A 16104-nucleotide genomic window follows, 5' to 3' on the forward strand; every position below is an offset into this window, starting at 1 on the left:
CAGATTTCACAGTCACCCTCACACAGTCATACCTTTTAGGCAACACCCCAGCATCCCCCAACAATGTTCCAAAGTATGCCCTGTCCCACTAGTAGGAATATTTGCAAGAGGTAGCAGCACAGTGGTACAAAGTCAGGAGTGCATGGCCGTGGTTGTTCAGAATAGTGGATATGGACCCCTTGAAAGCTCATGTATTTGAGTCAAATTGTACAAGGAAACCACCTTCCAAGTGTTGGATGCTACAGTCTGTTTGGTAAAAGCAAAGAATGTAGAATGGATGTAGGGCTGCAATATCCTTTATCAAGAATTATTCAATACGGCAGAACTACTGGCTTATTGCTGGAGGGCAAATCAGCCAGACTGATTGTTATCAGGTGGCAAGAGACTGAGCATGAGAGAAAGCTACTTGAGCTCTGCCTCACCTTCTAGTTTTTGCAGATACCTGTATAAATGACAGTAATATTCAGGATGACATGTGGACAGTCCTTATATAGAAATATCATTGTCTTCATATTGAGCACACACTGCATCATGTTGTTTGTAACTTCCACCATTCTAAAGTCCAGATTCAGAACGTCTACTGCAGTGCAAAATGTGACAAACATGATATACTGTCCACCATCAGGAGCACGAGCAGAATTCTATTCAGTCAGAGTCTTTAATCTCACTCTCATAGAATCACAGAGTCATGGAGATCTACAGCATGAAAGCTGCCACAATTTAAACAAGTTCCATTTGCCTGCATTTGGTCCATATCCCTCCATACCTATCCTATCCAAGTTTCTTAAAAGTCATTAATGATGAGTAGTGTACATTATCTTTTTCCCAGTAAAGCAGAGGATTCACCTTGATTGGAATATTCAGCCCCTGAAATCTTTCCAGACCCTGCAATTGTGCAGTTGTATACTCAATCCCCTCACAGCACTGATCAGTAGTTTTTGCCATTTTCTACTGCACAATTCTTCAGTAAGAAATTATTAATCCTCTCCAGCTGTTCTTTCAACATGCACATGTCTAACAGTTACCATCTTGTTTAAAATTTATTAGTGTTTGAATTCACATTTTTCTAGAAGAACCTACTCTACACTATTCACCAGATAAAAACAGACAGGCTCATCAATGTTTAAGTGTGTACATTCTTGATCCACACTGATGTCCATTGATGCTGTTTTGACAAGTGGATGTTAGCTGTTTGCATTATACCACTCCACCACAAAAATTGCCTCTTGCTCGATTGTAGCATTCTAGGTGACGCTGTGATGCACTACTGTGCATATGTAGACAGGCCAACAAGGGGTGATGCCATGTTGGGTTTGGTACTGGGGACTGAACCTGGCCAGCTAGGTGAGCACTTTGGCAATAGTGACCATAATTCGGTTATCTTTACAGTAGTACTGGGCAGGGATAGGTATATACTGCAGGTAAAGAGGTATAACTAGGGGAAAGGCAATTACAATGCAATTAGGCATGATTTAGAATGCATAGGATGGGGAAGGAAACTGCAGGGGATGAACACTCTTGAAATGTGAAGAGTATTCAAGGAACAGCTACTGCGGGTGCTTGATAAGTATGTATCTGTCAGACAGGGAGGTAGTTGTCAAGAGAGGGAGCCATGGTTTACTAAAGAAGTTGAAGCTCTTGTCAAGAGGAAGAAGAAGACTTTTGTTAGGATGAAATGTGAAAGCTCAGTTAGGGGACTTGAGAGTTATAAGTTAACCAGAAAAGATTTAAAGAGAGGTCTAAGAAGAGGGGACATGAGAAGTTGTTGATGGCTAAGATCAAGAAAAACCTGAAGGCCTTCTATAGGTATATCAGCAATAAATGAATGACGAAAGTAAGATTAGGGCCAATCAAAGATAGTAGTGAAAAGTTGTGTGTGGAATCTGAGGACCTGGGGAAGTGCTTAATGAATACTTTTTGTCAGTATTCACACTGGAAAAGGGCAATGTTAGTGAGAATACAATGATACAGACTACAAGATTAGATGGGATTGAGGTTGACAAAGAAGAGGTGTTAGAAATTTTGGAAGATCCCTGGACTGAATGGGATTTATCCTTGGATTCTCTGGGAAGCCTGGGAAGAGATAGCAGAGCCTTTGACTTCGGGCTTTATGTCATCATTGTCAATAGGAGTAGTGCCAGAAGACTCGAGGATAGCAAATGTAGTTGCCTTATTTAAGAAGGGGAGTTGGGACAACCCTGAGCCTTACTTCGGTTGTGGGCAAAATGTTGAAAAGGTTATAAGAGATAGGATTTATAATCATCTGGAGAGGAATAATTTGATTAGGGATAATTAACACAGTTTTGTGAAGAGTAGGTCCTGCCTCACTAACCTTATTAAGTTCTTTAAGAAGGTGACAAGACAGGTGCATGAAGTTAAGGTGGCTGATGTGGTGTATATGGACTTCAGTAAGGCTTTTGATAAGGTTCCATGTGGTAGACTATTGCATAAAATGCAGAGTTTCGGGATTGAAGGTGATTTAGCAGTTTGGATCAGAAATTGGCTAACTGAAAGAAGACAGAGAGTGATGGTTGATGGGAAATGTTCATCCTGGTGCTGAGTTATCAGTGGTGTGCCGCAAGGATCTATTCTGGGGCCGCTGCTGTGTGTCATTTTTATAAATGATCTGGAGGTGGGCCTAGAAGGAAGGATTAGTAAATTTGCGGATGACGCTAAGGTTGGCAGAATTGTGGATAGTGCCAAAGGATGTTGTGGGTTACAGAAGGATAATAGATAAGATGCAGAGCTGGGCTCAGAAGTGGCAAATGGATTTTAAAGCGGAAAAGTATGAGGTAGTTCACTTTCGAAGAAGTAACAGGAATGCAGAGTACTGGGCTAATGGTAAAATTCTTGGCAGAGTAGATGAACAGAGAAATTGGTATCCAGGTGCATAAATCCCTGAAAGTTGCCACGCAGGTTGATAGGGTTGTTAAGAAGGTATATTGTGTGTTGGCGTTTATTGGTAGGTGGGTTGAGTTTCGGAGCCACAAGGTCATGCTTCAGCTGTATAAGACACTGGTAAGGCCGTACCTGGAGTATTGCATGCAGTTCTGGTCACCGCATTATAGAAAAGATGTGGAATCTTTAGAAAAGTTTCAGAGGAGATTTACTAGGATGTTGCCTGGTATGGAAGGAAGGTCTTACAAGGAAAAGCTGAGGGAACTGAGGCTGTTTTCGTTAGAGAGAAGAAGGTTGAGAGGTGACTTAATCAAGACGTATAAGATAAGCAGAGGGTTAGATAGGGTGGACAGTGAGAGCCTTTTTCATCGCATGGTGAAGGTTAGCATGAGGAGACAAAGCTTTAAATTGAGGGATGATAGATTTAGGACAGATATCGGGGTAGTTTCTTTATTCAGAGAGTAGTAGAGGCATGATGCCTGTAACAGTAGTAGACTTGCCAACATTAAGGGCATTTAAATGGGCATTGGACATACTTACAGATAATAATGGAACTGTGCAGGTTAGATAGGTATCAGATTAATTTCACAGGTCAGTGCAACATCGAGGGCCAAAGGGCCTGTACTGTGCTGTAACATTATATTCTGGATTAGTGGTGCTGGAAGAGCACAGCAGTTCAGACAGCATCCAAGTAGCTTCGAAATCGACGTTTCGGGCAAAAGCCCTTCATCAGGAATGAAGGGCTTTTGCCTGAAACGTCGATTTCGAAGCTACTTGGATGCTGCCTGAACTGCTGTGCTCTTCCAGCACCACTAATCCAGAATCTGGTTTCCAGCATCTGCTGTCATTATTTTTACCTCTGTAAAATTATATGTTGTATGTTCTGTTCTATGTACTGAGAGGATGCATCATTTTCAGATGTACTGTCCTTTGCAAGAAACCTTAAGGGACCTTTCCTCTCAGGTCACTGCATTAGTTCCCTAGCATTATTTCCAAATGGAACAGATGAGTCGTTCACAAAGGCATGGTCATTATTTATCCCTGAATGAACATCAGAAAAACTGATCACATTTAATTCATGGGATTTCACAGTGCACAAATTGACCCTGCATTTTTACATTACTTGGAGTGGCTATGCTTTAGTTTACTTAATCAACATAAGTGTGCTGTGAGATATTAGGTAGGGTTGGTTTATCTCTGTTGGCTGGATAGCTGGTTTGAGATGTAGAGTAACACCAATGCAATCTGCAAACTTCCTGATCACATCTGAAGTCCGGCAGGGCTGCCCATTCTCTTCTGCCTTGTTTGTGTGTTGTATAGAGTCTTTTGCTAAGTCCATTAGGAAGGATACAAGCCTGAGAAGGGTGATTGTTCTAGGCAGCAGAGTCTGCAGGTCAAAGCCTCTCTGAAGATGGATGACATCACTATTTTCTGCTCAGATCTGCTGATAGCATGCAGACTCATGAGCATTCGCAACTGATTGTAGCAATGAAAGGTCAAAGATGTCAGCAAATATTTTCGCCAGCTGGTCCAGACAGGATCTGAGTGCATGGCCAGGGACTCCACTTGGGCCAGTTGCTTTCCTTGGAATCACCATCATTGACCCTTGAAGTAGATCATTCAAAGGGTTTCTTTGACTCTTGGATCAAGGGCAAATTACTCTTTATGTGGTTTCTTTGGGAGAACTGCTAGATTGCGCCAAAGTTACTGTCAAGGATTAGTATTGGCTCAGTGTATAAAAAGTTTGGGAGAAGATTTGTAGCTCGGGTGCTCGTTGTTGTGGTTCTGTTTGCCAAGCTGGGAATTTGTCTTGCAAACGTTTCAACCCCTGTCTAGGTGACATCCTCAGTGCTTGGGAGCCTCCTGTGAAGCGCTTCTGTGCTGTTTCCTCCGGCATTTATAGTGGCCTGTCTCTGCCGCTTCCGGTTGTCAGTTCCAGCTGTCTGCTGTAGTGGCCGGTATATTGGGTCCAGGTCGATGTGTTTGTTGATAGAGTCTGTGGATGAGTGCCATGCCTCTAGGAATTCCCTGGCTGTTCTCTGTTTGGCTTGCCCTATAACGGTAGTGTTGTCCCAGTCAAATTCATGTTGTTTGTCATCTGTGTGTGTGTGTGGCTACTAAGGATAGCTGGTTGTGTCGTTTCTTGGCTAGTTGGTGTTCATGGATACGGATCGTTAGCTGTCTTCCTGTTTGTCCTATGTAGTGTTTTGTGCAGTCCTTGCATGGGATTTTGTACACTACATTGGTTTTGCTCATGTTGGGTATCGGGTCCTTCGTTCTGGTGAGTTGTTGTCTGAGAGTGGCTGTGGGTTTGTGTGTTGTTATGAGCCCTAGTCGTCACAGTAGTCTGGCTGTCAGTTCGGAAATGCTTCTGATGTATGGTATTGTGGCTAGTCCTTTGGGTTGCGGCATGTCCTCGTTCCGTTGTCTCTCCCTTAGGCATCTGTTGATGAAATTGCGAGGGTATCCGTTTTTGGCGAATACCTTGTATCGGTGTCCCTCTTCCTCTTTTTGCAATTCTGGTGTGCTGCAGTGTGTTGTGGCCCTTTTGAATAGTGTCTTGATGCAACTTCGTTTGTGTGTGTTGGGGTGGTTGCTTTCATAGTTTAGGACTTGATCTCTGTGTGTGGCTTTCCTGTAAACCTTTGTGGTGAATTCTCCGTTCAGTGTTCTCTGTACCATCACGTCTAGGAATGGGAGTTGGTTGTCCTTTTCTTCCTCTCTAGTGAATCGGATTCCTGTGAGTGTGGCGTTGATGATCTGGTGTGTGTTCTCTATTTCTGTGTTTTTAATTATTACAAAGGTGTCATCCACATACCTGACCCAGAGTTTGGGTTGAATTTGCGGTAAGACTGTTTGTTCTAACTTTTGCATTACTGCTTCTGCTATGAGTCCAGAGATCGGTGAGCCCATGGGTATTCCGTTGATTTGTTCGTATATCTGGTTGTTGAATGTGAAGTGTGTTGTGAGGCATAAGTCCAGTAGTTTAAGTATGCAGTCTTTGTTGAAAGGTTCAACATCCTGTTGTCTGTTATGTCTGTCCAGCAGGTTGGCTATTGTTTCTCTGGCTAGGGTTTTGTCGATAGAGGTGAACAGTGCCGTTACATCAAATGAGACCATAGTTTCTTCCTTGTCTATGTGTATATTTCTGATGATGTCCAAGAATTCCTGTGTCGAATGTATAGATTGTCTGGATCCACTAATCAGGTGTTTCAGTTTCTGCTGTAGTTCTTTAGACAGTTTGTGTGATGGTGTCCCTCGTAGTGATACTATGGGTCTGAGTGGGATGTCTGGTTTGTGCACTTTGGGTAGTCCATAGAATCTGGGGGTGTTGTTGCTTTCAGGTTTCATTCTTTGTAGGTCAGACCTGGTTATCTGTCCGTTTTTTTGTAGATTCCTCAGTGTGTTGTTTATCCTATTGGTGAGCTGTGGGATTGGGTCAAACTCCCTCTTTTGGTAGGTGTTGGTATCTGCAAGTAGTTGTTGTGCTTTTTGGATGTAGTCTGCTTTGTCCAGGATGACCATCATTCTGCCTTTGTCTGCTGGTAGTATGATTATGTTCTTATCGTTTCTTAGTGATTTTAGTGCTTCCCTCTCCTTGGTGTTGAGGTTATGTGTTTGTCTTTTTCTTGTTATCAGCGATACGATACTTTGTCTCACTGTTTGTTGTGTCTCTTCTGTCAGTCCATTGTTCCTGAGTGTGCATTCTAGTGCTGCTAGGAAGTCTGCTGTCTTGGCGTCCCTGTGGTTGTAGTTGAGTCCCTTGGCCAGTATTGTTCTTTCCGTGTCTGTGACCTGTCTGTGGGAGAGGTTTTTAACCCAGGTGTGTGTTGTGGTGTCCTCTTCGTTGTGTGTTAGTTTGGCCATTTTTTCTTTTAGTGCCGTTTTTTTGCGGTGTGTTGTCCTGTTCTGTCCTATGGTGATGGCCTGTTCTATGGTCCGGGTCCATTCCTGATTGGTGGTTTTTGAAATTAACGATTTTTGGCACGCAATTTCTTGTCAGTATTTGTGTAGTCTGTTGTGAGCATCTGTAATCATTACCTGGATCATCCTGAGTCCGTTCTGCCTGGCTGTGTCCCTGGCTTGTGGATTGTTGACTGGTGGTCTATATCTGACACATGGTGGAAGGATTTGATTCTTTCGGCATTCATGCAGGAACCGGAGTTGTTCGTATGTGGCGCTTAGGCGGTTGGCACAGGATTCCCATTTCCTGGCTTGTCTTAGCGTCTCTCGCCCGTAGGTGTTCAAAGTTTGGGAGAAGATTTGTAGCTCGGGTGCTCATTGTTGTGGTTCTGTTCGCCGAGCTGGGAATTTGTCTTGCAAACGTTCCGTCCCCTGTCTAGGTGACATCCTCAGTGCTTGGGAGCCTCCTGTGAAGCGCTTCTGTGCTGTTTCCTCTGGCGTTTATAGTGGCCTGTCTCTGCCGCTTCCGGTTGTCAGTTCCGTATCCATGAACACCAACTAGCCACGAAACGACACGACCAGCTATCCTTAGTAGCCACACACACGGATGACAAGCAACATGAATTCGACTGGGACAACACTACCATTATAGGGCAAGCCAAACAGAGAACAGCCAGGGAATTCCTTGAGGCATGGCACTCATCCACAGACTCTATCAACAAACACATCGACCTGGACCCAATATACCGGCCACTACAGCGGACAGCTGGAACTGACAACCGGAAGCGGCAGAGACAGGCCACTATAAATGCCGGAGGAAACAGCACAGAAGCGTTTCACAGGAGGCTCCCAAGCACTGAGGATGTCACCTAGACAGGGGACGAAACGTTTCCAAGACAAATTCCCAGCTCAGTGAACAGAACCACAACAATGGCTCAGTGTAAATTCACAGACAATGACAATGCCCCAAAATTGAATTGGTGAGAGGTTTCTTAATATATGCACTGTAATCATTTAGTTTGCTAAATTGACAAGAATTATTTTGGATCAGTTTGACATGCATCACAACTAGTGTGCTTCACAAATGTATAAGATTAGAGAAGCCATTTTGAATCTCGTTTTGCAGCCTTCATTCTCTGTTCCTGAAAACTGTTCCATTCTGACTACTGGTCATCATTTGTTGGTTTGTGTCAGCCATGAATCAGAAATTGCTTTCTTTTTTCCTTTCTTTTGGTTTAAACTTGTGTATGTTAAGCAAACTCCACTGCCATTGATTATTTTATTTCTTCTTTTCCAGAAAGGCCTATTATTTACTATCCACCAGGTAAAGTACACATGCCCAGTGACGATTGTTGATCTTCGAATGATTTGACTGATGCACATGGTTGCAATATTTCCAAAATGTAAGCTACGTGCGAGGCCCAGTTGATTATGTTTGTTTAACTGCGTGTCAGTGTTGTCATGTTTTTTGGAAGGCCTCTCACCAGGGAGATCCCTCTCTGTATCTTACTCTTTATCTCTTTACATTCCCTATGACACCCCACTTGCCCAATCTTAGCCCCATGTAACCAGGTGCCTTTTCAAAAGAACTCACATTCACCTGAAATCTACTGAAACACCAACATCTTTATCATATTTTAGTAGGCTGCAATGCACCCAGACAAACACTGATATTCTAAAACTGCCATACTCAGTAGCAGACATGCAGGAAGTGTCGGTGAAGAGTAAATGGTGCTGCAGTTCTCCAACAGGGACCTTCAGGTCCTGGTGGACTTGGTGGTGCAGAGAAAGGGCATTTTCTCTCTCAACAACCAGCAATGGAGACCACATTCACCAACCACTACCAGCCTGGTCTGAGGCTGCCACCCAAATCAGTGTGGTTTCCATAGTCCAGAGAAATGGATAGTAGTTTAATGTCCTGCCATTCTGACAGGCAGGCATCAGGTGTTTGTATAATAGTTTCATCTAAAAATATTATCTCATAATTTTCCTATTCGGTTTTTAAGCATGGGTGTATGTCAAACCATTTCCATTCTGTTTAATATTGGTTAAGCTTTAATTCTTCTTTTCTAGAAAGACCTACTGTGTACTATCCACCAGGTGACTAAATCCATACAATTGTGTGAATATCTTTAAACCCTTTGTTTTTTGACTCAGGCCCTACTTTCTAAAATGTCCAAATCTAAGTGTCAGCAGGGAGTTAGTTGGTAGAAATCTTTGCGTTGGGGCAAAGTTTATCATTTTAAATTTCATACCAGGACAGGATGGCACAGGATTGGCGATCCCTTGGACAACTCTCTTCCACTGTCAGGGTAAGTCTGTAGGTGGCTATACAGACCAATGCAGCTACCGCAGGCTCTATTACACTTGGGGCTGAAGGTGGTCGCAGGAAGTGTATGGGCCATTGATGTGTTAGTGTGCTCCTTTCACTGTTTTCACCTGGCTTCCGCTTTTTCCCGACGGCATGTCTCAAGGTGATTCCAGGATGTTCCACCTCCACTTTGGGCGGTCTAGGGCCAGTGATTTCCAGGTGTCTGTTGGAAGCTACACTTTTGTCAGTGAGGCTTTGAGGGTATGGCTGAAGCAGTTCCTCTATCCACCTGGAGCTCACCTACTGTTTTGAAGCTGGAAGTAGAAAGTCTGCTTGGGAGTTTCATGTCAGTCATTCAGACAAAGTGCCCAGCCCATCGTACTCTTGATTACTGATCAAGAGTAATCAGTGCCTCAATGGTCAAGGATAATGGTATTGGTACATTTTTCTTCCCAGGGGATTTGTAAAATCTAGTCAGGCAGCTGCGATCCTTCCTGCTATGCACAGTTGTGCCTAACCTAATGACCCCAGACTTGCCATAAGTCAGACTTCCATTTTATGATTACATAAAACATGTAATGAGTCACATAACCTGGTCTATAACTGCCTGAGCACACAACTGCCTACCTACCCTTCCTCCCTTCCCTATCCTCCCTCACCTGATCGTACCATCTTAAGCTTCACTTGAGCTCTCCTGTTCACACAGTTCCAGGGACCAAGCACCACTTCTTCAGTCTCCTGACTGCCTCCGAACTGGGTCTTATGGCTCTGGGAACTGGACCTATCAGTGGCCGCACAGCCTACAAAACACCCACCCACTGGCTGGAGTTCCTATTTCCACTGCAACTGCAGCAAGATTTTCATCACACTCCCCTATCCCCAGCCCAGTGCTTATGTAACCACGCAGTAATTTTATAACAGCCTCCAGCCCAGTGCTTATATACCCTTCGACCCACTGTTTTTATAACCCTCAATAATTTTATAACACCTCCCAGGTCAAGTGCTGTGGGATGTTGAGTCATCTGAAAGCTGCTATATAAATGTGTGACATTCTTTTTAGAGTGACAGTTTCTTTTAAGTTCTTGTAGCGCTGCTGAATCCTTGACTATCAAAGATTGTGATAACTTTCTTTACCTGGCCCAGTGTGTACAGGTAGAGTTTGCAAGTGCTGCTTTTTAACACTGTTGAAGATCTTTTCCATCGTTTTGCTGATGATAGAGAGTACAGTAAGAGAATGGGAACTGGTTGGGTTGGAATTGTCCCAGATTTAGTACACAGGGCATACCTAGACTGAAAGAGCTTGGCTAAAGTAAGGATATTTATAGAACCCCCATCTCCTGGTAGTTGTTTAATTGTCCACAATTGTTTATGGCTGGATATGGCAGGCTTGCAGAGTCATACAGTCATAGAGCATAAAAACAGACCCTTCAGTCCAACTCATCCATGCCGATAAGGTTTCCAAAAACTAATCTAATCCCATTTGCTTGTGTTTGGCCCGTATCCCTCTCAACCTTTCCTGTTCATGAAACTGTCCAAATGTCTTTTAAATATTGTAAATAAACCAGCATCCACCAACATCCTCTGGCAGTTCATTCCACATATAAACTGCTCTATGTATGAAAAAGTTGCCTATTAGGTCCTTATTAAGCCTTTCTCCATTCACCTTAATATTATGCCCTGTAGTTCTGAACTCCCCTATCATAGGTAGTACCCATGTTTTGAGGAATTAAGATTCATTTCTAAATGGCTAAGATGGTTAATTTTGACATAAAAAATTGTTTGTGATCTCTTTTTGAAGTTTTATTGGCATGACAATCCAGTTATTGGTTAACGTTTTAATTCTCCTTTTCCAGTAAAACCTGCTAACTGCTATCCACCAAGTAAAATCCTTCATAATTGTCAGTGGCTGTCTTTGATCTCCTGATGCTTTAGTTTGTGTCTTGCATACCACGATGTGCAAATTTATACTTAGCAGTTCTGTCCAGTCGTATAGACATTTGGACTCTGAGGCAAAATAATTCTAAAGCACACCCCAGGACAAACATGTATCAAATTAGTGAAAAAAAACCAGTCAGATTGTTTGGCATTGACCCCGACAATGGACACAGCGAACATCACCCAGCCTAGTTGACTCTGCAGCATTCACTTTACTAGTATCTGTAAAGCTGTGACAAAACTGAAAGAATTGTCCCACAGACTACTCACACAGCTGGCTAACATAGACACATTCACAGATTCATACCATACAGCCAACATCTCAGACTCCTGTAAAAACTTCCTTCAGTAAATTTCTTCCACTTGAAGGAAAACCCACCATTAGTGGCAGCACAGTGATATAAAGTCAGATAAGTATGGCCCCGGAGTCATCAACAATGACACTTTGAAGTCTCATGGCATTAGGTTAAGCATGTACAAGGAACTCATTGTTGTATTTTCAGCTATTAACATCCCTCACCTAATGAATCAATGCTCCTCCTCATTCAACACCATTTGGAAGAAACAAAGAAGATATATTGGACGACGGTGCCATAATATCTTGTACTAAGAATGACTCATTTGCAACACTGCTAGCTGAACCCTGAATGACATTTCTGCCAGACTGAGTCCGCAGCAGATAGTGAAATAACAAGTACAGTGAAACATTTACTTGACTTCTTCCTTAACTATGTTGTTGCATAAATACCACTACAATAATGATAGGAGTGGCCAGATATAGGTTTTGCAGAGAACAAGATCCCGTCTTCACTCTGGACATGCCTAGGTACATGTTATGTGGCACTGCCACAAAGCAAAATGAAAAAGATCGAGAATAGGTTTGACAGTGCAACACAGAACATTCATGACATACCCTCATCAGTAACAGAATCATATTCTGCCACAATCATTAACTTCATGACCATAAATACCCTTCATTCTTATTTTATCAATAAAGCAAGAGGTTCATTTTGAATAGAATATTCGCGCCTTTGAAAGTGCCCCACAAGCAGTTTTTTAAAATTCATGGAATGAGGGTGTCACTGGCTAGGTCAGCATTTCTTGCCCATCCCTAATTGGCTCAGAGCACAATTAAGAGTCAACCACATTGCTATGATTCTGGAATCACGTGTAGGCCAGACCAGGTAAGGATGGCAGTTTCCTTCCCGAAGGAAATTAATGAATCAGATGAGTTTTTTCAATGAATCATAGTCATCATTAGACTCTTAATTCCAGTTTATTCTACTGAACTCAAATTCCACTATCTGCCAAAGCAGGATTCAAATCCAGGATCTCAGAACATTACTATGATCTCTGTAATAACAGTCCAGTGATAAATTCATTGCCTCCTTTTACTTCAAATATTACTGATCAGTGGGTTTTAACTCTTTCTATTGTGCATTTTTTGTGCAAGAAACTACTTACTTTTTCCCAACTATTCTTCAAATGTGTGTCCAAAAATCTTCCTCCTTCATTACAGTTGTAATTATTGTCTTCCAGAAGAACACATTCAGTACTATCCACCAGGTTAAAAACAAATATGCTGGTTTAAATATATATGATCTCCAAATGTTTGAGTCCTCCCACAGTTTCCAAAATGTCTAAATTTTAGAGTGTCACCAGAGGCTCAGTCTGTAGAACTCTTTCCTTTGAGGCAAAGTTTAACATTTGTTGTAATGTTCACCAAGTGTATCTCCAACACACAAAAACGTAACAAAATAAATCATCACCACAGTTTTTGTGTAAATGATCATTTCCTGTCTCAAGCCTTTATTAACATCTTCACTGTTTTCCTTGTAATACTAATTGAAAATATAATCCTATTTTTCCAGAAAAACTTCACTACAATCATTCATCTGGTAAGGAAAATGATATTCAGCTTTTACATGCATTTAATTTGGAGATGTTCTGATTTCCAATACCTTTTTCTCCAATTATTTTTAAGTAAACTATTTCAGGAGCCCTTGAATCCTTGCTGATGGATAAATAAAAACAATTGGGATAAAGTGAGGGTTATGAAAGAGGCAAAGTAATACATAGCAGGAAAGTGCATGATGCAAAAGAGGAGACTAGAAGAGAAGTCACAAAAATACTTAGGAAAGAAAGGAGGTATAGACAAAATTAAATGATCAAGAAACATAAACTAACCTTGCAAAATATTTTAAAGGCTGCAGTGGACATATAACCATGAAGGGATAAACAAGATAATACATCAATAGGATGGGTGGCAGAACTATTCATTAGAATAGAATCATCGAATCACTACAGTATGGAAAAAAGCCAGTCTATTGTGTCCACACCTATCCTCTGAAGAGCATCCCACACAGACCCATTCCCTTAAACCCACCGTATCCCCATAACCCTGCATTTCCAATAGCTAATCCACCTAGCCTGTACTCTTAAATAATTATTTCATTTTGGAGTTTATCAGGGAAATAGGTAGTGTTAGGTAGACATGCCTTGAACGATGAGATGAGAAATGTAAAAGTCCTTAGAAATGAGTAAAAAGGATGTATTCATTAAATTGAGTTAACTCAGATAAAAGACCTGAGCTGAATCAGTTCCTTCTGCATTTTTTAAATCAACAAAGGTAGTAGTATATAGATGCATTACTACACATTTAAAGGGTAGTATCATAAAACTGGCAGAAATTTATTGTCACTCTTAGATTTAGGAAAGGGAACAGAACATGCCCAAGGAATTGTAGAACGGTTAACGTTGTTGAGAGTAAAACAAAGATTGAATTCCTACCTAAGAAGTGAATAGAAGAAAGTGTACAAAACAAAATAAACTTATAACAAGTCAGCATGGATTTCTAAATGGAAATTCTTGAATGATTTGAAATGGTAACAGAGTAACCAATACATAGTAATGTTCATGGTATTTTATCTGGATTCTCAAAAGGCCTTTGATCTGCTCATATTAAGACTCAAGGAATAGGCCAGAAAAGTGGAGCCAGGGTACAATGGGTAGAATAGGTTGTTAGCTGGATTTAAGATAGAAAGTATAGTGTGAGAATAACAAGTAGATTCAAAGGGCCAGAAAACAAGGAGTGGTGATCCACTAGGACTACTGCTACGCATAATTTACATTCATGATTTGGTTTTTGGAATCAAAAAATCTATTTCTAAATTTGTGAATCAGCAGGGAGAGGAGTGCAGTTGGTGAGATGTAGATAGTCAACATGACAACAAATTAGAAGTGCATATTGATAAACCTGAAGTATGGGCAAAAAGCTCAGATCAATGTGAGGTAGAATACTTTGAAAGCAGGAATAGGAATGTTACTTAATATTTAGAAGGTCGGATGAATTACAGGAACAAAGGCTTCGCACAGTAATAATACATCACTAAAAAGTGTTTCCACAGGTTATCACGTTATAGGAAAACAACCAAGCACTAGACTTTATTTCAAAAGGACTAGAAAACTAAAGTAAGGATGTTAAACCTATACTGCACTTCAGTTAGACAGTGCTTACAGTACTACATGCATTTCTAGTTGCTATATTAAGAAAAAATACAGGCACTGGTAAGGGTGTGGAGAAGATTTACATCATTATACCTGATACACAGATATACAGAGCAGGAAAGGAGTGACAGGCTTGATTTCTTCTGAAGAAAGAAGGTTCGGGGTGACTAACAATAGACTAACATTATGGAAGGCTTTACAGAGTGGATAAAGAGAGAACACTTTCCTTCATGGAGAAGAGCATAATTAAAAACCATCAAGTGTTTATCCATTTCAACCCAAAGGGTTCTAATTATGTGGATTTTACTACCACAGGAAATGATTGAAGTGAATAGCACAGATCCATTTAAAGAGAAAGCTGGAGAAGCTTTTATGGAAGGAGTGAAAAGATGGTTAAGATATTGGATTTTAATGAAGGATTTAAGGATGCCTGAGTGAAGCATACACACTGACATGGATGGTTAAGATTTTTTTTAATAAGAATTATTTTGTCCTGCAATATAGTTTGGGCCAAAACTAGTTTGGCCCAAACTAGTCCATGCCAACCAAGATATCCATCTACACTAACCCTATTTCCCTGCAATTGGCCCATAACCTTCTAAACCTTTCCTATCCATGTATTTGTCCAAATGTCTTTTAGATGTTGTTAATGTACCCACCTCAAACACTTCCACTGGCAGCTCATTCCATATACATACCACCCTCTGTGTAAAAAAGCTGCCCCTCAGGTTCCTTTTTATTCTTTTCCCTCTAATCTTAAACTGATGCCGTCTAGTCCTTGATTCCCCAATCCTGGGAAAAAGATTGAGTGTATGTCTCCTATTTATGCTTCTCATGATCTTACACATTCTGTAAGATCCCTCCTCAGTCTCCTACACTGTAAAAGAAATCTAGCTTGTCCAACATCTCTATATAACACAGACCATTGAGCCCTGGCAACATCCTTGTAAATTTCTTCTACACTCTTTCCAGCTTAATAACATCTTTCCTATAGCAAGGTGAACAAAATACTTCAAGTGCGGCCTCACCAATGACCTGTACAACTGCAACATAACTTCCCAACTTCTGTATTCAGTACCCCCTGACTGATGAAGGCCAGTGTGCCAAAAGCCTTCTTCACTGTCTACCTGTGACTCCACTTTCAAAAAACTGTGCACCTGAACTCCAAGGTCCCTCTGTTCCTTTACACTCCTTAAGGCCCTACCATTCACCATGAAATTCCGACCTTGATCTGATTTTCCTAAATGCAAGAGCTCACACTTATCTATATTAAATCCGTTTGCCATTTCTTGACCCACTGCACCAGCTGATCACGGTCCAGAAACAATTTCTGATAATCTTCCTCACTGTCCATGATGATACCTATTTTAGTGTCATCCACAAACATACTAGCCATGCCTTGTACATTCTCATCCAAATCATTGATATAGATAACAAACAGCAATGGGCCCAGCACCAACCCCTGACGCACACTACGTGCCACAGGCCACCAATCCGACAAACATCCTTCCATTATTATCCTCTGCTTCCTACCATCAAACCAACTGTGC

At 41.4% G+C, this 16104-nt stretch overlaps 1 protein-coding gene across 1 annotated transcript in view; it reads left to right on the forward strand.

Moving 5' to 3' along the window:
- LOC140493352 (intestinal mucin-like protein) overlaps nt 1-16104 on the forward strand; it is a 99751-nt gene that overhangs the window by 50813 nt on the left and 32834 nt on the right. The window contains exons 8-9 of the mRNA XM_072591751.1: nt 8099-8125; nt 12919-12945. Coding sequence (XP_072447852.1) covers nt 8099-8125; nt 12919-12945 — 54 coding nt within the window. The remainder of the gene's footprint in view (nt 1-8098; nt 8126-12918; nt 12946-16104) is intronic.

Source organism: Chiloscyllium punctatum, chromosome 22 (assembly GCF_047496795.1).
Source record: "Chiloscyllium punctatum isolate Juve2018m chromosome 22, sChiPun1.3, whole genome shotgun sequence".
Taxonomy (NCBI): domain Eukaryota; kingdom Metazoa; phylum Chordata; class Chondrichthyes; order Orectolobiformes; family Hemiscylliidae; genus Chiloscyllium; species Chiloscyllium punctatum.